This window comes from Anolis sagrei, chromosome 11 (genome assembly GCF_037176765.1).
Source record: "Anolis sagrei isolate rAnoSag1 chromosome 11, rAnoSag1.mat, whole genome shotgun sequence".
Taxonomy (NCBI): Eukaryota; Metazoa; Chordata; class Lepidosauria; order Squamata; family Dactyloidae; genus Anolis; species Anolis sagrei.
The window spans coordinates 28,329,850-28,353,323 of record NC_090031.1 but is presented as its reverse complement, the minus strand read 5'-3'; the positions used below and the strand labels follow the sequence as shown (position 1 = coordinate 28,353,323).

Sequence of the window (23,474 nt, the reverse complement as noted above, 5' to 3'; positions counted from 1 at the left end):
GCCGCTGAGGCCACATTCATGTAGGTTGGGCTAAGCGAGGCAATAGAGAACTGAGGAACTCCCTGCTGCAGGTCAGCTTGAAAGCAGGGAGTTCTGGGTTCAACCTCATTATGTCCCATCTTTTGCAGCCCAAATATAAAATAATATTATATTATTATAAATAATAATAATAAGTTGAAGTACTTTGGCCACATCATGAGGAGACAGCAAAGCCTAGAGAAGACAATTATGCTGGGGAAAGTGGAAGGCAAAAGGAAGAGGGGCCGACCAAGGGCAAGATGGATGGATGGCATCCTTGAAGTGACTGGACTGACCTTGAGGGAGCTGGGGGTGGTGACGGCCGACAGGGAGCTCTGGCGTGGGCTGGTCCATGAGGTCACGAAGAGTCGGAGACGACTGAACGAATGAACAACAAATTATAAATATTGTTATCATGTCCCATATTTTGCAGCCCAATAATAATAATAATAATAATAATAATAATAATAATATTCAACCTCATCCAAAGTCCAGGAGGGAATGCTGGGCCTTACAGTCAACAATTATATTGTTGACCTCACAGCCTCTGAGGATGCCTGCGATAGATGCAGGCGAAACGTCAGGAGATAATGCTTCTGGCCAGACAGCCCAGAAAACTTGCAACAACTCTATGTTGTTGTTGTTGTTGTTGTTGTTGTTGTTGTTGTTAGTCCCAGCATCTCTAGCCATACTTGCAGTCCAAATAATCTATTGCTATTATTATTATTGCTAATGATATTAATACTATTACTAATAATGATAATAATACTAATATAAGTCCTATCATCCCTATCTGTGAAGTGCGTCCTGTTGGGTTCCAGCCATCTCTGGAAGTGGCTGGACGTTTCCTGAGCTTGTTGCAGCTGTTCCTCCAAAGCATCAAATGTCTTTCCTAAAATAGAGGCCGAGGCATGTGTCTCTGCGCTTTCTCCGTCCCCCATTGATTTCCCCATTGAGACCAAGCCTGTGGATTCTGGGAGGTGGGATTCCTCGCATTCTTTTGCAGCCACGTTTAAAAGCCCGTCTCCTCTTATCTGAGCCTAAAAATATAGGGAGAGAGAGAGAGATATACAACATCTCTCTGGAGCCTTCTTTGCCGAGAGAAAGAGAAAAACACGCAGGGGAAATATTATTAGACGTATTGATTGGTTTTATTAATTGATTTTGGTTTTAATTGGCAGATCCATCCAAAGGAAAGCATTCCAGGACTCGGAACGAAAGCGCGGAAGGTACATTTAAACTGAGGAATGCAAAAATAATATAATATAATATCAATATTATTATAATAAATATTAATATAATACTAATCTAATATTATATATATATATATATATATATATATGTGTGTGTCTCATACAGTGTGTGTGCGCATATATATATCTCTCCAGTAATATTAGTCTCATACAATGTGTGTGTGCATATATATATGAATTTATATAGACAATTATATATATATAGTGAGAGAGAGAGAGTAGTAGAAGTCTCATCATTCAATTTGTATATATATAAGTATTATAGATCTGAATTTCTATATATATTACTAGCTTGGGTCCCCAGCGTTGCCTGCGTTACATTTCAAAAAGTCAATTTATTAATTCTTAAGGTTGTGGGTGAACTACCACTCCCATCATGCCAGGTTAACCCCCTGAAACTCCATCAATACTTAAAAGTTTGTCATGTTGGGCAAGTCTGCTCTAGATGCATCATCAGTGGGGTTCAGTGTACTCTCTGGCTGCAGGGTGAACTACAACTCCCACCATGGTGAGGCAGTCCCCTCCAACCCTTCCAGTAGGTTGAGTTAGTCATGGGGGTTCTCTGTACCCGATATGCACAAATTGGAATACTGGTGGGTTTTGAGGGGAATTGGCTTGTACTTTTTGGAGTTCTAGGTCCTGGGATGTATAGTTCAGCTGCAGTCTAAGAGTTGCACTCTGAACTCCACCAGAGATGGAATTGGACGAAATTTGGTATACAGAGTGCCCATGACCAGCAAAAAATACTGGAGGTCTTTGGGGAAAATTCACCTTGATTTGGGGGAGTTGTAGTTCACCTATATACAGAGCACTTCATGAATGCAAACAATGACGGATCTGGACCAAATTTGGCATGCATACCCGATATGCCCAAATTGGAATACAGGTGGGTTTTGAGGGGAATTGGCCTGGACATTTTTGAGTTGGAGGTCTTGGGATGTACAGTTCACCTGCAATCAAGGAGCACTCTGAACTCCACCAGAGATGGAATTGGACGAAATTTGGTATACAGAGTGCCCATGACCAGCAAAAAATACTGGAGGTCTTTGGGGAAAATTCACCTTGAATGGGGGGAGTTATAGTTCACCTATATCCAGAACGCACTACGAACTCAAACAATGATGGATCTGGACCAAACTTGGCATGCATACCCAACATGCCCAAATTGGAATACTGGTAGGTTTTGAGGGGAGTTAGCCTGGACTTTTTGGAGTTGTAGGTCCTGGGATGTATAGTTCACCTGCAATCAAGGAGCACTCTGAAATCCACCAAAGAGGGAACTGGACCAAACTTGGCACACAGAGCCCCCAGGACCAGCACAAAATACTGGAGGTCTTTGGGGAAAATTCAGCTTCATTTGGGGGAGTTGTAGTTCTATATATATATGAAATAGTAACATATATATATATATATATATATATATTCAATAATGTATATGCGTGTATGCGTATATGTATATATGTATACATATATATATGTATCTTAAATAATGTATATATATGTGTGTATATATGTATATATATATGTGTGTGTGTATATACATATTCAATGATGTATATGTATGTGTATATGTATACATGTATACATATATATATTCAATAATGTATATATATGTGTATATGTATATGTGTGTGTGTATATTATGTATTCAATAATGTATATGTGTGTATGTGTATATGTATATATGTATACATATATATTCAATAATGTATATATGTATGTATGTATACATATATATTCAATAATGTATATATATGTGTGTTTATGTCTATATGTATATATGTATGTGTGTGTGTATATATATTAAATGATGTATATGTGTGTATGTGTATGTGAGTCACCAATAGACTGAGAAATGTAGTACACAAGTATAGTAAATAAATATATGTATATATACACACACATACATATATACAATAATGTATATATGTGTGTGTTTATGTCTATATGTATACATATACACACACACACATATACATATAAAATTAATTATCCAGTCTGTAGTACTGGCTTTACTGTAACTTACTTGCAACATCAATTCACTATAACCGAACTGATCGAGGCGACCTTTTGCAAACTCTTTATTACGATATGTCTCATCCTCATCAATCCGTTATAGCAGTCCAGTGCGGACGGGCGTGTCCCCTTCCCTTTGTGCAGATGGAGGACCCAGTGCAGCTGAAGGAAGAAGGCAACAGGCACTTTGCAGCCAACGACCTGGAGAGCGCCATCCGCTGCTATTCCCAGGCTCTAAAGCGCGGGCCAGATAAGGCCCTCCAAGGCGTCCTCTTCCGCAACCGGGCCGCCTGCTTCCTCAAAAAGGTAAGCCGGCCCATAAGGAACCTATGAGAGCCTGCAGGTGTCCCCCCCCCCCCATTCATCCCTCTTGGGCTGCATCTCTAGCTGGGAGGAGTTATGGGAAGGCTGGGCTTTGTAGTCCAACCCAGTAACTCATTACAACTTGTCCTTTTCACAGGGGACCTACGTCCAAGCGGCATCCGATGCATCACGAGGTGCGTCATACCGCTTATTACCACGTGATATCATTATAACTATTACATCATCATCATTATTTGATTATTCTTATATTATTATTATTATATTATTATTATTATTATTATTATTACTGCTGCATTATATTATTATTACATATCATTACTATTACAACTATTATAATTATATCATCATTATTGCTACATATATTATTACATGATTACTGACATTATTATCATCGCATATTGTTATTATTACAATTATTATGACATCATCATCATTCTTATAATAGTCTTGAATTATTATTACTGATACATTGTATTATTATTCCATATCATTATTATTACAACTATCATTATTACATCATTGTTATTGCTACATATATTACTTTTACATCATTATTGTCATTATTGCTTTCACAGCATTATATTATTATTATTACAATTATTATGACATCATCATCATTCTTATAATAGTCTTGTATCATTATTATTATTACTGCTACATTGTATTATTATTACATATCATTACTATTACAACTATTATAATTACATCATCATTATTGCTACATATAGTCTTACATTATTATAGTCATTATTATTATCACATTATATTATTATTATTACAATTATTATGACATCATCATCATTCTTATAACAGTCTGTATTATTATTATTACTGCTACATCATATTATTATTACAAATCGTTATTATTACAACTATTATAATTACATCATTGTTATTGCTACATATATATTATTATTACATTATTATTGTCATTATTATTATTATCGCAGCATTGTATTATTATTATTATTACAATTATTATGACATCATTATCATTCTTATAATAGTCTTGTATTATTATTACTGCTACATTGTATTATTATTACATATCATTATTATTACAACTATAATAATTACATTATTGTTATTGCTACATATATTATTATTATTATTACATTATGCTTTTTTTCTTATTATTATTAATGTATTCTGATGATGTTGTTGTTGTTTGTTGTTTATGTTTTGATTTTATTGCTGTAATATGTTGTCCGGGCTTGGCCCCCCATGTAAGCAGCTCCGAGTCCCCACCGAGGAGACGGTGGTAGGCCATAAATAAAGTTTATTATTATTGTTGTTATTATTTATTATGATTGTCATTATTATCACAGCATTATATTATTGTTATTACAATTATTATGACACCATCATTCTTATAATATTCCTGTATGATTAGTATTACTACTGCTACATTGTATTATTATTCCATATCATTATTATTACAACTATTATAATTACATCATAATTGTTATTATTACATTATTTTTATTATTATCACAATACTATGTTATTATTGCAATTATTATTAAATAATCATTATTACAATATTCTTATTACATTATATTATTATCACCATTATTATAATCATTACTGTATTCTTATTGCATTCATATATTATATTGTATTATTACTATCATTACAATTATTATTACATCATCATAATTACTATATTATATTATTATTACATCATCATCATCATAGTTATTACATTTGTATTATTATTAAATAATATTATGAAACCCACTGCGCCACTACGGCCCCATAGATAGACAGACAGACAGACAGACAGACAGACAGATAGATAGATAGTCGAATGGATGGATGGATGGAAGGATAGATAGATAGATTAGATAGATAGTCAGATGGATGGATGGATAGATAGATAGGTAGGTAGGTAGTCGAATGGATGGATGGATGAGATAGATGGAAGGATATAGATAGATAGATAGATAGATAGATAGATAGATAGATAGTCAGATGGATGGATGGATGGATGGATAGATAGATAGATAGATAGATAGATAGATAGATAGATAGATAGATAGATAGATAGATAGTCAGATGGATGGATGGATGGATGGATGGATGGATAGATAGATAGATAGATAGTCAGATGGATGGATGGATGGATAGATAGATAGATAGATAGATAGATAGATAGATAGTCAGATGGATGGATAGATAGATAGATAGATAGATAGATAGATAGATGAGATGGATGAATTAATGGATGGATAGGTAGGTAGGTAGGTAGGTAGGAAGGTAGGTAGGTAGGTAGGTAGGTAGGTAGATAGATAGATAGATAGATAGATAGATAGATAGATAGATAGATAGATAGATGAGGTGGATAGATAAGACTAATGGGTGGAGGAATGGAAGAATGGATAAATAGATAGATAGGTGGAGGGGAGGCAGGCAACAGGGAAACAATGAAGAAATGTCTGGGTGACTAGATTAAGAATGGCTGGTGTTTGCCAAACGGCCAAGTGATAGCTTTAGGTTCTCAAGCCTGGCCAGAGTTATTGTCCTGATCTTTTGAAATCACATTTTTGTCTGGTCCCTAGATGCCAGGTCCTTTGTCTTACTGTCCTGCGATATGGAGTTCATTGATGAAGCAAAAATCGGTTCCGGAGGTGAGGATGTGGCACAGCAGGGAGGCGGTGACATCTTGACTCTCGAACCTTGTCATTCCTTCCCTCTGTAGCCCTGGACCTTGACCCCTCAGACCTGAAGGCCCTCTTCCGCCGGAGCCAGGCGCTGGAGCAACTGGGCAAACTGGACCAGGCCTTCAAGGACCTCCAGCGCTGCGCCACTATCCAGCCACGCAACCAGACCTTCCAGGAGAACCTGCGCCGACTCGGGAGCAACATCCAGGAGAAGGTTAGGCCCATTCGCCCAATGGTCAGGAGGTCCACCAGAGTCACTTCTAGGGTTTCTCTGCCTCTTTCGCCCCATCTAGAGTCCCGTCTTGGAATTGCAGGCAGTAAACAAATCAGTTTCACTTTCAGTTTCTGTGTCTCTTTTCTGCCATCTAGTGGACAGTCTTGGATTTGCAGCAGAAAGGATTATCTCTCTTCCCCCATCTAGTGGCTAGTCTTAGAATTACAGGTGGAAATCAGCAGTTTCACTTTCAGTTTGTAACAGCAATGTAATAATAATAATAATCATAATAATAATCAAAATAATAATCAAAATAATAAAAATAATAATAAAAATGTGAAAGGAGATGTAAGTAACAAATAAAGAATATTATTAATGATGATGGTAATGATGATAGAAGAAAGCGTGGGAGGTGGGTAACAAATACAATGTATTATTATTATCTTCCAGCTGCGGGTCCAGTTCTCCACCGACGCCCGGGTCCAGAAAATGTTTGAGATCCTGCTGGACGAGAACAGCGAGAAGGAGAAGCGCGAAAAGGTGAGACAGGCAAGATAATAAAGAGCTATGTAATAAAACCAAAGTTGTGCGACATTTCTAGATGCAGGGAAGGCTGTGGATGGAGCCCTTCTTTGACAAGGTGGCCCATGATCTTCTTGCAAAGAATGGCCATCTGTCAGGAGGGATCGGATTGCGATTTCCTGCATGAAGGCAGAAGGGTGCTGGACTGGATGGCCTTTGGGGGTCCCTTCCAACTCTAGATTCTATTATTATTATTATTATTATTATTATTTAGGTTGGACTGGATGGCCTTTGGGGGGGCGTCCAACTCTAGATTCTATTATTATTATTATTATTATTATTATTATTATTAGTGTTGGGCTGGATGGTCTTTGGGGTCCCTTCCAACTCTAGATTCTATTATTATTATTATTATTATTATTATTATTATTATTATTATTATTTGGGTTGGACTGGATGGCCTTTGGGGGTCCCTTCCAACTCTAGATTCTATTATTATTATTATTATTACTACTACTACTACTACTATCATTAGTGTTGGGCTGGGTGGTCTTTGGGGGTCCCTTCCAACTCTAGATTCTATTATTATTATTATTATTATTATTATTATTATTATTTGGGTTGGACTGGATGGCATTTGGGGGGCCCGTCCAACTCTAAATTCTATTATTATTATTATTATTATTATTATCATTATTTGGGTTGGACTGGATGGCCTTTGGGGGGCCCGTCCAACTCTAGATTCTATTATTATTACTATTATTATCATTAAGGTTGGGCTGGATGGCCTTTGGGTGTCCCTTCCATCTCTAGGGTTCTATTGTTGTTGTTGCTGCTACTGTTGCTATTAGGGTTGGGCTGGGTGGCCTTTAGGGTTCCCATTGCACTCTTTGATTCTTCTCTCTCCCCTGACGACCAGGCGGCCAATAACCTCGTTGTCTTGGGACGAGAGGACGCCGGGGCTGAAAGAATATTCCAGAACAATGGTCTGCATTTGCTTCTGAAGTTGATTGAGACCAAACATCCCGAGATGATCCTGGCAGCCGTGCGGACGCTTTCGGGGATGTGCTCCGGACACAAGGCCCGGGTAGGAGCAATTCTGCTTTTCGTTCCTGGTTCAAAAGTGTTGTTTCCTGTTTCATTGTGTGGTCCCTACTTTGAAAGTAGTTGTTCTACTCCAGGAACTGCGTTTTTGTGGCGTTTTAGTTTTCCTTGCCCTAATAAATCCTAATAAATTGTATTATCTGCGGTATATGGACGAGACTTCCTATCTTCCAGGCCATGGCGATTCTCCACGGATTGGGGATTGACAAGATCTGCCTCTGGATGTCCATCGACAATGAAGAGATCTCCTTAGCGGTCGCAAACCTATTGCAAGCTATCATTGACTCCCTCACTGGAGGAGGCAAGAAGGATGACCACGGGAAGGAGGATGCCCTCGTCCTGGGTAGGTCATTGTTATTGCATAGCTATATTAAATGAACAGTTCAGACTAAAAACACAGCTAATCCTTTCTACCTCTATGCTGCCTACTTGTGGCTGCACCAGAGTATTGCATACTTACATAAAAGCTAATCCTTTCTATCTACTGCACTCTTGTGACTGCATCAGCATTGCATATCTGAGCATTGCATACTTACCTATCTAGAAGCTAATCCTTTCTATTTCTATGCTGCCCTCTTTTGGCTGTATCTGAACATTACATAATTACATACCTTAGAAACTAATCCTTTCTATCTCTGTGCTGTCTTCTTGTGGTAGCATCTGAGTAATGCATACTTATAGAGGCTTATCCTTTCTTTCTTTATGCTTCCCTCTTGTGGCTGCACATAAGCATTGCATACTTACCTACCTATAAGCTAAAGCTTTCTATTTCTATGCTGCCCTCTTGTGGCTATATCTGAGCATTGCATACTTAACTACCTAGAAGCTAATCCTTTCTATTTCTATGCTGCCCTCTTTTGGCTGTATCTGAACATTGCATAATTACATACCTTAGAAACTAATCCTTTCTATCTCTGTGCTGCCTTCTTGTAGCAGCTTTTGAGCATTGCATACTTACCTATATAGAAGCTAATCCTTTCTATTTCTATGCTGCCCTCTTATGGTTGTGTCTGAGCATTGCATACTTACGTACCTAGAAGCTAATCCTTTCTATCTCTATGCTTCCATCTTGTGGCTGTATCTGAGCATTGCATACTTACATACCTAGAAGTGAATCCTTTCTGTCTCTATGCTGCCTTCTTGTGGATGTATCTGAGCATTGCGTACTTACATACCTATAAGCCAGTGGTTCTCAACCTGTGGGTCCCCAGGTGTTTTGGCCTACAACTCCCAGAAATCCCAGCCAGTTTTCCAGCTGTTAGGATTTCTGGGAGTTGAAGGTCAAAACATCTGGGGACCCAAAGGTTGAGAACCATTGCTATAAGCTAATCCTTTCTATCTCTATGCTTCCCTCTTCTGGCTGTATTTGAACATTGCATACTTACATACCTAGAAGCTAATCCTTTCTGTCTCTATACTGCCCTCTTGTGGATGTATCTGAGCATTGCATACTTACCTACCTTTTATCTAATCCTTTCTATCTCTTTGCTTCCCTCTTGTGGCTGCACATGAGCATTTCATACTTACCTACCTATAAGCTAAACCTTTCTATTTCTATACTACCCTCTTGTGGCTGTATCTGAGCATAGCATACTTACCTACCTAGAAGCTAATCCTTTCTATTTCTATGCTGCCTTCTTGTGGCTGTATCTGAGCATTGCATACTTACCTACCTAGAAGCTAATCCTTTCTATCTCTATGCTGTCCTCTTGTGGCTGTATCTCAGCATTCCATACTTACCTACCTAAAAGCTAATCCTTTCTATTTCTATGCTGCCCTCTGGTGGCTGCATTTGAGCATTGCATACTTACAGTACATACCTAGAAGCTAATCCTTTCTATCTCTGCAGCAGAACAAATCGTACAAAGATACATATGCTTCTATGTATAAGATACTAGACTGTTGAGGGCTTCTCTTTCCCACAGACCCCAAGAAGGACCTGCGGGCCGTGACAGTCCACCTCCTGGACCTGCTGCCCAGCAAGAAGGTCTCTGGACAAGGCCGTGACCGGGCCCTCAACCTGCTCAACAAGAACATCCCCCGGGAGGACCAGAGGGACCACGACAACAGCCGCAGCCTCTTCGTCATCGACAACGGTGTGCATGGCCAGGGCGGGGGGTCATTCTGGCGTCTGAAGGGGGTCAACTGCCCTCCATCCGCATTCATTCTCTGCATTGGCCACCCTTTTGACCCTCACTCTCCTCTCTTGACCTTTTGGGCTCTACTATTACCCTTCAATCCCTTGTATTGACCCTTCGTCTTCTCTGTTGACCCTTGGTTCACTGTATTGACCTTTGATCTTATGTATTGCCCCTTGGTCAATGTTATTGACACTTTGTCCCCTCTACTGACCCTTATTCTGCTGTATTGACCTTTGGTCCACTCTATTAGCCCTTGGCCCCATCTATTGATTCTTGGTTCACTGTTTTGACCACTGCTCCATTGTGTTTACCATTGGTCATCTCTACTAGTCCTTAGTGTCCTCTATTGATGATTGGTTCATGTTTTTGACCCTTGGCCCACTGTCTCAACCCTTCCACTTATTTTGCTCCATCATGCTTTGCAACCCACAGGCCTCAAAAAGATCCTAAAGGTTGCCGGGCAGATCCCAGATTTGCCCGACTGCCTTCCGCTAACTGAGAACACTCAGCTGATGGCCTCGGTCCTCCTCAACCGGCTCTACGACGACCTGCGCTCCGACCCAGAGAGAGACAACTTCCGCCTGATCTGTGAGGATTACATCAAGTGGGTCCCATAGACTTAGCAGCTGATCCTTTCTATCTCGTGCTTGCATCTGAGTACTGCATACTTATAAACCTAGAGGCTAATCCTTTCTATCTTTATACCGCCCTCTTGTGTTGCATCTTACTGCATTCTTACTTACAAATCTAGAAACTAATCCTTTCTATCTACTGCTCTCTTGTGGCTGCATCCGAGGTCTGCATACTTATAAGCCTAGAGGCCAATCCTTTCTGTCTCTATACCACCCTCTTGTGCTTGCATCTGAGTACTGCATACTTACAAACCTAGAAGCTAATCCTTTCTATCTCTATACCACCCTCTTGTGTTGCATCTGAGTATTGTATTCTTACTTCTAAACCTAGAAACTAATCCTTTCTACCTACTGCCCTATTGTGACTGCATCCAAGGATTGCATACTTACAAAACTAATCCTTTCTATCTCTATACCACCCTCTTGTGCTTGCACCTGAGTACTACATACTTATTTACATACCTAGAAACTAATCCTTTCTATCCACTGCTCTCTTGTGGCTGCATCCGAGCACTGCATACTTACAAACCTAGAGGCGAATCCTTTTTATCTCTATGCTGCCCTCCTATGGTTGCATCTGAACATTGCATACTCATAGGCTAATCCTTTCTAACTCTATGCTGCCCTCTTGAGGCTGCATCTGAGCACTGCATGCTTACAAACCTAGAAGCTAAACCGTCCTATCTCAGTGCTGCCTTCTAGTAGTTGTATCTGAATACTGCATACTTGCATATAGGCTAATCCTTTCTAACTCTATGCTGCCCTCTTGTGGCTACATCTGAGTTCTGCATACTTAGATATCTAGAGGCTAATCCTTTCTATCTCCATACTGCCCTCTTATGCTTGCATCTAAGCATTGCATACATACATATAATTTTTCTCGAGTCATGAGGAGAAGCGAGTAAGAAATAAATTTATTATTATTATTATTATTATTGAGGCGAATACTTTCTAACTCTTTACCACCATCTTGTGGCTACATCTGAGCACTGCATTACATACCTAGAGACTAATCCGTTCTATCTTTATGCTGCCCGCTTGTGGCTGCATCTGAACACTCCATATTTACAACCCTAGAGGCTAATCCTTTCTAACTGTCTCCCAGGGCCAAAATCGACCCGCAGGACATGAACAAGACCCTCCATGCCATCCAAACAGTCTCAGGCATCCTGCAGGGTCCCTTTGACTTGGGCAACAAGCTGCTGGGCATGAAGGGAGTGATGGAGATGATGGTGGCTCTGTGTGGCTCAGACCGGGAGGTGGACCAGCTGGTGGCCGTGGAGGCCCTGATCCACGCCTGCACCAAGCTCAGCCGGGCCACCTTTGTCATCACCAATGGCATCTCCCTCCTGAAGGAGATCTACAAGAAGACCCAGAACGAGAAGATCAAGATCCGGGCCCTTGTGGTGAGTCTGTCCTCGTTCAAAGGTTGGACGTGAACCAAGAGTGGATCTGCCGCCACCGCCCTCCCAGTACCGAGTGACCCATATTTTCCCCATTTTGTCTCAAAGGGCCTTTGCAAGCTGGGATCCGCCGGTGGGACTGACTACGGCCTCAGGCAGTTTGCAGAAGGGTCGACAGAGAAGCTGGCCAGGCAGTGCAGGAAGTAAGCGGGACTGCAGGTTTTGGGTGGGCAGAATTCATAACCATAGTCTTCGGGCATATACCCCATTCTTGTTGGAATGCGCTGCTGTGTCCCTCTTTTCACATGAACCAGAAACTTCTAGCATCCCTATCCAATCAGGAGCAATGAGATCATTCAATAGGTTTATTTGGCCAAAACACCCTGCTGGGTGGATCAACATAGGAAACTGAATTGAGGTGCAGCTTAGCTTTATAGTCTAAACTTTGAGCATACTTTGAGCATGTGCACACATCCAAAGCAAAAACATGCTTGCACAAACTTTGTTTTTTCTTATTTACAATCATTTCCTCTTGTCCTACTCTCTGGCAAAAAATGCAAAATGCCCGTATGCTGATGTTCATAGCCTCTGGACTCCAAATATGACCATCGTCTCCTTTCTGTAGGTGGCTGTGCAACCCAGCCATCGACACCCGGACCCGGAAGTGGGCCATTGAAGGCCTGGCCTACTTGACCCTGGATGCTGATGTCAAGGATGACTTTGTGGAAGATGAACCCGCCATGCAAGCCATGTTTGAACTCGCCAAGGCAGGATACATCATTGTTATTTCTCTTTATATATACAAAAGTCAAAGTATGCATGTATGTATGTATCACAAAGGCTGTGGTTCCATCTGGACACTGAAAACATTCATATCTAGAAGCCAGAAGCTAATCCTTTTGATCTATACACTGCCCTCTTGTGGTTATATCTGAGCACTGCACACATTGAAATCTAGAAGCTAATTCTTTCCAACTATATACTGCACTTTTGTGGTTGTATCTGAGCACCTCACACATTCATATCTAGAAGCTAATCCTTTCTATCTATATACTGCCTTCTTGTGGTGGCATCAAAGTACTGTACACATCCATATCTAGAAGCCAGAAAGTAATCCTTTCGTCCTATATACTGCCCTCTCGTGGTTCTACCTAAGTACTGCACACATTTATATCTAGAAGGTAATCCTTTCTATCTATATACTGACCTCTTGTGGTTGTATCTGACCATTTCACACATTCATATCTAGAAGCTATATATTGCCCTCTTGTGGTTATATCTGAGCACCTCACACATTCATATCTAGAAGCTAATCCTTTCCATCTATATACTGCCCTCTTGTGGTTGTATCAATGCACTGCACACATCCATATCTATAAGCCAGAAAGTAATCCTTTCGTTCTTTATACTGCCCTCTTGTGGTTGTATCTGAGCATTGCACACATTCATATCTAGAAGCTAATCCTTTCCAACTATATATTGCCCTCTTGTGGTTGTATCTGAGCACCTCACACATTCATATCTGGAAGCCAGAAGCTAATCCTTTCAATCTATATACTGCCCTCTTGTGGTTGTATCAGAGCACTGCACACATTCATATCTAGAAGCCAGAAGGGAATCCTTTCTATTCACTGCCCTCCTGTGGTTGTATCTGAGCACCTCACACAATCATATCTAGAAGACAAAAGCTAATCCTTTCTATCTATATACTGCCCTCTTGTGGTTATATCAGAGCATTGCACACATTCATATCTAGAAGACAGAAGCTAATCCTTTCTATCTATATACTGCCCTCTTGGGGTTGTATCAGAGCAGTGCACACATTCATATCTAGAAGCCAGAAGCGAATCCTTTCTATCTATAGACTGCCTTTTTGTGGTTGTATCTGAGCACTGCACACATTCATATCTGGAAGCCAGAAGCTAATCCTTTCTATCTATATACTGCCCTCTTGTGGTTGTATCAGAGCAGTGCACACATTCATATCTAGAAGCCAGAAACTAATCTTTTCTATCTATAGACTGCCTTTTTGTGGTTGTATCTGAGCACTGCACACATCCATATCTAGAAGCCAGAAGCTAATCCTTTCTATCTATATACTGCCCTCTTGTGGTTGTATCAGAGCACTGCACACATTTATATCTAAAAGCTAATCCTTTCTATCTATATACTGCCCTCTTGTGGTTGCATCTGGGCACTGCATACTATCATCCAGTAACTAATCCTTCCTATCTATGTGCTGCTACAAACATACATACTTTGTTCTCCATATTGTTGTTATTGTGATGATTATTGTTGGCCTTTGTTTGGTGTCTTCTGTCTTTTGTTTGTCCTTAAGGTACTATTCGGTGTCGTTTCATCATGGCCTTGGGCTTATACAATAAAGTACTTAAATTATTATCATTATTACAGTCCACCGACAAGACCATTCTCTACTCAGTGGCCACTGTCCTGGTCAATTGCACAAACAGCTATGACGTCAAGGAGATCATCCCCGAACTGGTCCAACTGGCCAAGTTCTCCAAGCAGCACGTCCCGGAAGAGCATCCCAAGGTGGGTCAAATGGCAGCCGTAGCATTTGTTATACGCTCAAAGCACCTTGAGAACATGTAAACAAACAATTGAGTGGAGGGGGAAAGGAGTGGGGTGTATCTGGGGGTACAACAGTATTATTATTATTATTATTATTATTATTATTATTATTAGCTTGGGTCCCTGATGTTGCCCGGATCATTTAAAAAAGTCAATTTTTAATTATACCAAATGCATACGGTTGTGGGTGAACTACAACTCACATTATACCACCCCGAGAAACTCTATCAGTACTTAAAGTTTGTTATGTTGGGCAAGTTTGCTCTAGATGCATCATGGGTGGGGTTCAGTGTGCTCTCTGGCTGTGGGGTAAACTACAACTCCCGCTATAGTGAGTCAGTCCCTCAAAACCTCCAGTAAGTTGAATTAGTCATGGGGGTTCTGTGTGCTAAGTTTGGTCCATGTCCATCATCGTTGGAGTCACAGTTTCTCTGGTTGTGGGTGAACTACAACTCCCAGAAAGGAAGGACTGTTCCCACCAAACCCCTCCAGCATATCAGGTACATGTGCCAAGTTTGGTTTATTTCAGTGGTTCTCAACCTGTGGGTCCCCAGGTGTTTTGGACTACAACTCCCAGAAATCCTAGCCAATTGAGCAGCTGTTAGGATTTCTGGGAGTTGAAGGCCAAAACATCTGGGGACCCACAGGTTGATAACCACTGGTCTAGATCCATTGGTGTTTGGGTTCACAGTGTTCTCTCGGTGTAGGTGAACTACAACTCCCCCAAATCAAGGTGAATTTCCATCAAAGACCTCCAGGAATGTTTGCTGATCATGGGGGCTTTGTGTGCCAAGTTTGGTCCAATTCCATCTTTGGAGGAGTTCCATGTGAACTATACATCCCGGTTCCTACAACAGCTATAAATCAAGATGAATTCCCCACAAAACTCTCCAGTATTTTTATTTGGTCATGGTGGTTGTGTGCGACTAATGTGGTCCAGGTCTATTGTCGGTGGTCACAGTGCTCTGACTTGATGCAGGGTGAACTACAACTTCCATCATGTGGAGTCAATCCCCCAAACTCCTCCTATATGTGTAGTTGCTGATAGGTTCTGCTCTGTTTGTTGTGCAGATTTGAAAAGTGTAGGAAAGAGTTAAGGGAGAGGCAGTGGGCGGGATCATGCAAATTTCGCACCAGTGGAGAGAGTCAGGAACACTGGGATGCCTGTGGTGGAGGAAACAGGTAAAATCTAGGATGAGATGGTTCTCCGATAAAAGCATTCCTTAGGTGGTGGGCAGTATGGCATTTCCTCTGTGGCTCCTTCCTTCCCTTCCTTGCTTGCTTTTCCTTTCTTTTATCTTCCTTCTTTTTCTTTCTTTCTTCCCTTCTCTCCTTTTTCTTTCTTTTCCTCATCCTTTCCTTCCTTCCTTTCTTTTTCTCCTCCCTCCCTTTCCATCAGACACATGAACCACTTCACTGCCTTTTCTTCCTGACATCCCAGAGGACCACTTCACCCAGCCGCAGCCCATCTTTCACCATGCTGGATGGAGTATACTGGGAGTCGTAGTCTAGTGAGGTGACATTGTGTTCTCCATCCTTCTCTAGGACAAGAAGGACTTTGTGGTTAAGCGAGTGAAGCGGCTGCTCAAAGCCGGAGTGACCTCGGCCCTGGTCTGCATGGTCAAGGCCGACAGCGCCATCCTCACTGACCAGACCAAAGAGCTCTTGGCCAGGTGAGTGATCATTCGAGTTCGGACCAAAACCCGAAGCGGATCGGGAGGAGTCTGTGTTCAGTCTGTGTCCCTCTTCCTTTTGGTTTGCAGAGTCTTCCTTGCCCTTTGTGAGGACACCAAGGACCGGGGTGCCATCGTGGCACAAGGAGGTGGAAAGGTGAGAGACGCAGCGAAGGAAGGAGGACCAGAAGTGTGTCATGAATACTTTTTGAACCTTAAGTGGGACAGATTGCTATCAGGCACACAGATTCCAGTATTAGGTCTTTCGATAGCTATATTGACTGCATTGACAAAGGAGAAACACTGACTCAGCATTCACTCCACATCCAGTCATTCACTCCTTCGTACTCACCATCTTTCTCATTCAGTTCATCATCACATATACTCTCACATTGTAAGACTGTAGGATCTATATAGCAATATTAAATGACCACTCACAAGCCGGTTTTGCTTTGAAATGGATATATTGATTGTATCTCTGCAGCAAAGAAAGACACTACTGACTTTTTCCCACCACCACTTCCTTTTATACACCTTTCCTGCCCATCTCCCCCCTCTTCTCAGTTTCTTTATTAGAGCTTGTTGCTTCACAAGTTCCAATACAAGGTTTCCAGTGCCCCCTACTGGCTTCAAAGTGTCACAGAGAGAATTAAGGCAGCCAGGATGATTCAGTCAGGATGTCACGGAGGGAATTTGTGGTGTCTTCATGCCGTCAGAAATTGACTCCTGACACACATTATTAATTATTATTATTGTTATTAATCCGTTCATTAACTCATTAACTCATTCGTACTCATCACCCTTCTCCAGTCAGTTCATCATCACATATACACTCACATTAGCTTCTAATCCATTCATTCACTCATTCGTACTCACCATCCTTCTTCATTCAGTTCATCATCACATATTCTCTCACATTCACTTGGAATCCGTTCATTCACTCATTCATACTCATCACCCTTCTCCAGTTAGTTCATCATCACATATACCGTCACATTCGCTCCTAATCCATTCATTCACTCATTCATACTCACCATCCTTCTTCATTCAGTTCATCATCACATATTCTCTCACATTCACTCGTAATCCGCTCATTCATTCTTTCGTACTCATCACCCTTCTCCATTCAGTTCATCACCACATATACTCTAACATTCACTCGTAATCCGTTCATTCACTCATTCGTACTCAGCATCCTTCAGCAAATTTTTCCAAGAGGAAAGTATATTTTTATGTAGCAACATCTTGCTGTTGTTATTTTCTTGATTGTTTAGACAGCTTGTTATTCAGCAAAGACTTGCTGAAGCTCCATCAGTTCTGGAGCAGATGTTGTTTAACATCCTTAATGTAAGGCGCCATTGTTTCTGACTTTCTTAACTTAACAAATCATTGTTTCCCATCGTGGTCAACTGTGAATCATACATATGGTAATTCCTGCGCCTGCGCAGAACAGCTTTCAATACCTTCTAGAGAGTTATTAAACATTTTTGGTGGTAGCCCCGCCCACTCTCCCCAGTGAGTATAAGTAGCCAGTGGGAGGGGCTACAACCTCCAGTTCTCTGCATCCGCTGCTGAAGCAGCAACGAGAGAACCTTCACTCAGGCTAGCTTCCCTTGAGTGTTTTTTGGCTTGACTCGGACTGCCTGATTTGACTTCTCCTTCTTTGACCCGGACTGTATTTGGACTTGCCTAAATATTTGTCCTTTTTGTCTTGGCTTTGATTTTTCCCTTTTTGATGCGGACTGTTTTTGACCTGCCCTTGCTGTGCCCTGTCTGTCTTTCATTATGTCGGCAACAACGTCTTTCAATGATGGACATTCCTTATGCCTTTGTCTTGGAGAGGGACATCTGTCCCAAGCTTGTGCGGTCTGTCAGGCGTTTACGCCGCAGACAAAGAAGAATCGGAAGTCTAGATTAAAGGCTGCATTATACGAGCGGGCTCTTCTGCCAGCAGCCTCCTCTAAACAAGTGGGCATGTCAAGGTTGTTTGGAGGGTGGTCTCCATCGTCCCCATTTTGCCTCATCTGCAGGCCCTGATCCCGCTGGCGCTGGAGGGCACTGATGCCGGCAAAGTCAAGGCCTCCCACGCTCTGGCCAAGATGGCCGCTGTCTCCAACCCGGACATTGCCTTCCCTGGGGAGCGGGTCTACGAGGTCGTGCGGCCGCTGGTCAGCCTCCTGAACACTGAGAGGGATGGCCTGCAGAACTACGAGGCCCTCCTGGCACTCACCAACTTCTCCGGGAGGAGTGACAAGCTCAGGTGCGTTGGGGACATAGATAGTTAACTCAATGGCAGCCATATTGTTTGGACAGGTGAGTTCATGACCACCATTATTTTGGATAGATCACTCAGTGGCAACCATATTGTTTGGGCAAGTGAGTTCATGGCCGTCATTGTGTTTGAGTGAATTAATTGTAACTATTTTCTTTGGGCAGGTGAGTCAATAGCTGCTATATTGTTTGGTTAGCTGAGTTAATGGCAATTTTCCCAGTGTAGGTGAGTTAATGGCAGCCATATTGTTTGAACAGGTGACTTAATGGCTGCTATATTATTTGGGCAGGTGAGTTCATGGTCAATTGTCTTTTGGTAAGTGAGTCAGCGGCTGCTATATTGTTGTGTGCTCCAGTGAATGGCTGCCATTTTTGGGGGGGCAGGTGAGTGAATGGCAGCCATATTGTTGCTGTGGAACACCCTTCCTGTAGATGTTAGGCTGGCACCATCTCTTATGACATTCCGTAGAAAGTTGAAGACCTGGATGTTTGTGCAGGCTTTTGAGTAATTTGAGTAATTCAGTGCAAACTCTGGAAATTGAACATAGGAAAGGAACATGGACGACGAATTTTGGATCACGTTTGGATGATGAGGCGATTCGGGGTGGGTTTTTGTGATAATTGTGTATTGAGGTTTGTTTAATGCTAGAAATGGAACTGTGTAGTTTAACTAGTTTGATATATTGATTACTGCTGTTTTTACTGTCTTTGTTGTTTGCTTTCTGGAAACCGCTGTGAGTCGCCCTCGGGCTTGAGATACAGCGGTATACAAGAATAGTAAATAAATAAATAAATAAATAAATTGTTTGGACAGGTGAATTAAGGGCCACATTGTTTGAGCAGGTGAGTTAACTGCTCCCATTTTCTCTGGGTAGGTGAGTTAATAGCTGCCATTTTTTAAAGTAGGTGAGTCAATGTCTGCCTTCCTATTTGTACGAGTGAGTTAATGGCAGCCATATTGTTTGGGCAGATAAGTTAATGCCTGTGATTTTGTTTAGATAGGTGTATTAATGGCCACTTGATGTGGAATTAGAGGCATTTGACCAAGCTCTGTGGTTTTTCCTTAGCCAGGCTTTGTTCTCGTAGAGCCAGATACAGCTTGTCTAGAGCATTTTCTACATCTAATTTCTGAACGCCGGTCTCCCATTATGCTGTGCTGGCTTTCCATTGATGTAGGGGGCTCCCATATGACTCTGGATGCAGAACACAGACCACAAAAGTTTCACATATCTGGCTTCTTGCAGGGCCAAGATCGTGAAGGAGAAGGCCCTCCCAGACATCGAGAACTACATGTTTGAGAACCATGACCAGCTCCGGCAGGCAGCCACCGAATGCATGTGCAACATGGTGGTCAACAAAGAGGTACAGGGCCCCCTGCCAATGGGATTTGCCCTACAAACATGGTCCTGCTGCAGAGGAATCCAGTCCAGATTTTCCTTCCTGCTTCTCTATTCACCGAATCCCATTCCTCTTTGAAATCCACGTCGGGGTTTGCCCTGAATTCAAAACACCCTTTAAGGTCCGGAATCCCATTCCTCATTGAAATCCATGACCTGAATACAACACATTATCTACAGTCCTGAATCCCATTCCTTATTGAAATCCATGCCGGGTTTTGCCATGAATACAAAACATTATCTACAAAACATTATCTACAGATTCAAGGTACTCTTTAAGTCCTGAATCCTGTTCCTCATTAAAATCCATGCCAGGTTTTATCCTGAATACAAAATATTATCTACAGTCCTGAATCCCATTCCTCACTGAATGCCGTGCTGGGTTTTGCCCTGGTTTCAAGGTACTCTTTAAGGTCCTGAATTCCATTCCTCATTGAAATCCATGCCGGGTTTTGCCCTGAATACAAAACATTCTCTACAGTCTTGAATCCTGTACTTCATTGACATCCATACCGGGTTTTGTTCTGAATACAAAACATTAAATATCTACAATCCTGAATCCCATTCCTCATTGAATTCCATGCCGGGTTTTGCCCTGGATTCAAGGTACTCTTTAAGGTCCTAAATCCCACTCCTCCTTGAAATCTGTGCTGGGTTTTACCCTGAATTCAAAACACATCCCATTCCCAATTGTAACCCATGCCTGGTTTTGCCCTTAATTGAAGTCTGGAAAACCTGGATCGGATTACTGTCCCTGCTGACTTGGGAGAGGCACACTGGGGGCTTGCAGCTGATCCCTCCTCCTTGCCCTGGGACACTTTAACCCAGGCATAGGCAAACTTGGGCCTTCTGGGTGTTTTGGACTTCCACAATTCCTAACAGCCTATCGGGAGTTGTGGGAGGAGGGCCCAAGTTGCCTGCTCTAGGGTCACATCTCTACTTTTCTTAACCCTTCAGTGGGCTGTGCTGTGAACACATGCCCATTAGAACTGTATTCTTCATACACACTGGAAGTCCATGCAATGCATTCCTATTGAATGCAGCATTCTCCAATATCAGCAAGCCTTAATAAGCCTTTAGCCAGACCTCAACCATTCAATCTCATTCATTGCCCATGCCCACTTTAACCCCCAGGTGCAGGAGCGCTTCCTGGCTGAAGGCAACGACCGATTGAAGCTGCTAGTCCTCCTTTGCGGGGAAGAAGACCACCGGGTCCAGAACGCGGCGGCCGGAGCCCTGGCCATGCTGACCGCTGCCGATAAGGGCTTCTGCCACAAAGTCACCAAAGTGGTAAGCAAGGATTGCACGTCCCAGCAAAGCTGTATGGCAACCCGTTTGGCTTTATTATTATTATTATTATTATTATTATTATTATTTCATTATTATTATTATTATAGGTCGTGTGACAGCAATGACTAATATTTGGTTTTACATGTTTTGACTTTTGGTAGGCATATTTCTATCTGCTGGGCCCTTAACAGTTGGGAAAGGCGGGTTATAAATTTATTATATAATAAATAAATAAATAACTTAACTACCTATAATACAGATAATGCATATAACACTATGTAACACAATTTTTGCAGGATCTCTAGCCACTGCGTCAACTGCAGAATGATAAAAAATGTATTATTAATATTAATAATAGTAAATAATAAAATCATTTTGCATAGTGTGCTTATATATAATAATGAAGATATTAATATATAATAATGATATTGATAGTATATAATAATTATAACAAACATTAATATTTAGAATAGTAATAATATATGCATATATAATAATAGTAATAATATAATAATCTATAGCTATATAAGTAAAAATGTAATGTTCGTTTGTGGGATTAACATAACTCAAAAACCACTGGACAAATTGACACCAAATTTGGACACAATGCACCTATCAGGCCAACAAGGGACCGTCACTCATCAAAACATTGAAAAACACAGCAGAAGAGACTTAAAAAGCCAAAAAAAAAATACATTACAATGCATGCGCAAAACCACATATATATACATAAACAAATATATACACACACACAAAACATATATACACAGACTGGGCCACAGCAACACGAGGCAGAGGATGACTAGTAATAATATATAATATAGTAATTATAGTAATTACTATATTATATATTATCACCAGAAGCGACTTGCAGTTTCCCAAGTCGCTCCTGACACGACAAAAAAAAGTAACAATAATAAATATATAAGAATCATATATTATATAAGAGTAGTAGTAATGATACATACATAATAAATATATAATATAATAATATTATTTATATATATATCATAATAACAGTTATAATAATATGTATAATATAATAATAGTAATAATATATATAATAAAGTATATAATATAATAATATTGATTAAAATCAGTTAAAACAATAATAAATGTATAATATAATAGTAATATTGTAATAATAATATATAATATAATATAATAGTAGTAATAATATATATATAATAAAGTATATAATATAATAATATTGAATAAAATTAGTTAAAACAATAATAAATGTATAATAGTAATAATGTAATAATAATATATACTATAATAATAATAAATATATAATATAATAATGTTGTTCGTTCGTTCAGTCGTTTCCGACTCTTCGTGACTTCATGGACCAGTCCATGCCAGAGTTCCCTGTCGGTCGTTGTATCATTTATTATTATTATTATTATTATTATTAGTCATAAAGTTGGAAGGGACCCATCAAGGCCTGCATCCTTTCACAACACAGTCATTCAAATCCAATTATATATATATATATATATATATATATATATATATATATATACGTAATAATAATTATTATTATTATTTTCCACTGCAGACAACACAGTGGCTGGAGATCCTGCAACGGCTGTGCCTTCACGACCGGGCGGAGGTGCAACAGCGGGGTCTGGTCGTGGCCCACAACCTGATCCAGGCGGATGTGGGCCTGGCCAAGACTCTGATGGAGAGCGAGATGCTGGAGATCCTGACCGTCATCGGGAAGCAGGAGGACAACCCCCGCATGCAACCCCTCCTGGACGTGGCCAGGGCTGCCCTGCTCAAGTGTGTGGACTATGGCCTCATCAAGCCCACCTCCCGCTCATAAGGGAGACAGATGGACAGACGGACAGAGGCCTGCCTCCTTCCGCAACACAATCCTTCGGCTTGGCTTGCAAACTGACCACTTGTAAGGGTTTAATGCAAGAGTTACATAATACATTGCTGTATTATTATTATTA

General features: G+C 40.8%; 1 protein-coding gene across 2 annotated transcripts; it reads left to right on the top strand.

The window, feature by feature from the left end:
- The first annotated feature begins 950 nt into the window (after positions 1-950).
- UNC45B (unc-45 myosin chaperone B) lies at positions 951-23,474 on the top strand. 2 transcript variants are annotated; one of them, XM_067472080.1, is made up of 19 exons: positions 951-1,247; positions 3,432-3,593; positions 3,748-3,784; positions 6,313-6,488; positions 6,939-7,028; positions 7,930-8,097; positions 8,289-8,457; positions 10,040-10,210; positions 10,688-10,859; positions 11,993-12,293; positions 12,399-12,493; positions 12,916-13,057; positions 14,703-14,843; positions 16,428-16,555; positions 16,646-16,712; positions 18,586-18,815; positions 20,071-20,188; positions 21,358-21,513; positions 23,075-23,474. In XM_067472080.1, the coding sequence occupies exons 2-19, from the start codon at positions 3,432-3,434 to the stop codon at positions 23,339-23,341; spliced, it is 2,790 nt and encodes a 929-aa protein (XP_067328181.1). In that variant the 5' UTR covers positions 951-1,247; the 3' UTR covers positions 23,342-23,474. The 2 variants fall into 2 exon arrangements, with proteins under 2 accessions (XP_067328181.1, XP_060612863.2); XM_060756880.2 differs by having other exon boundaries at positions 3,391-3,593.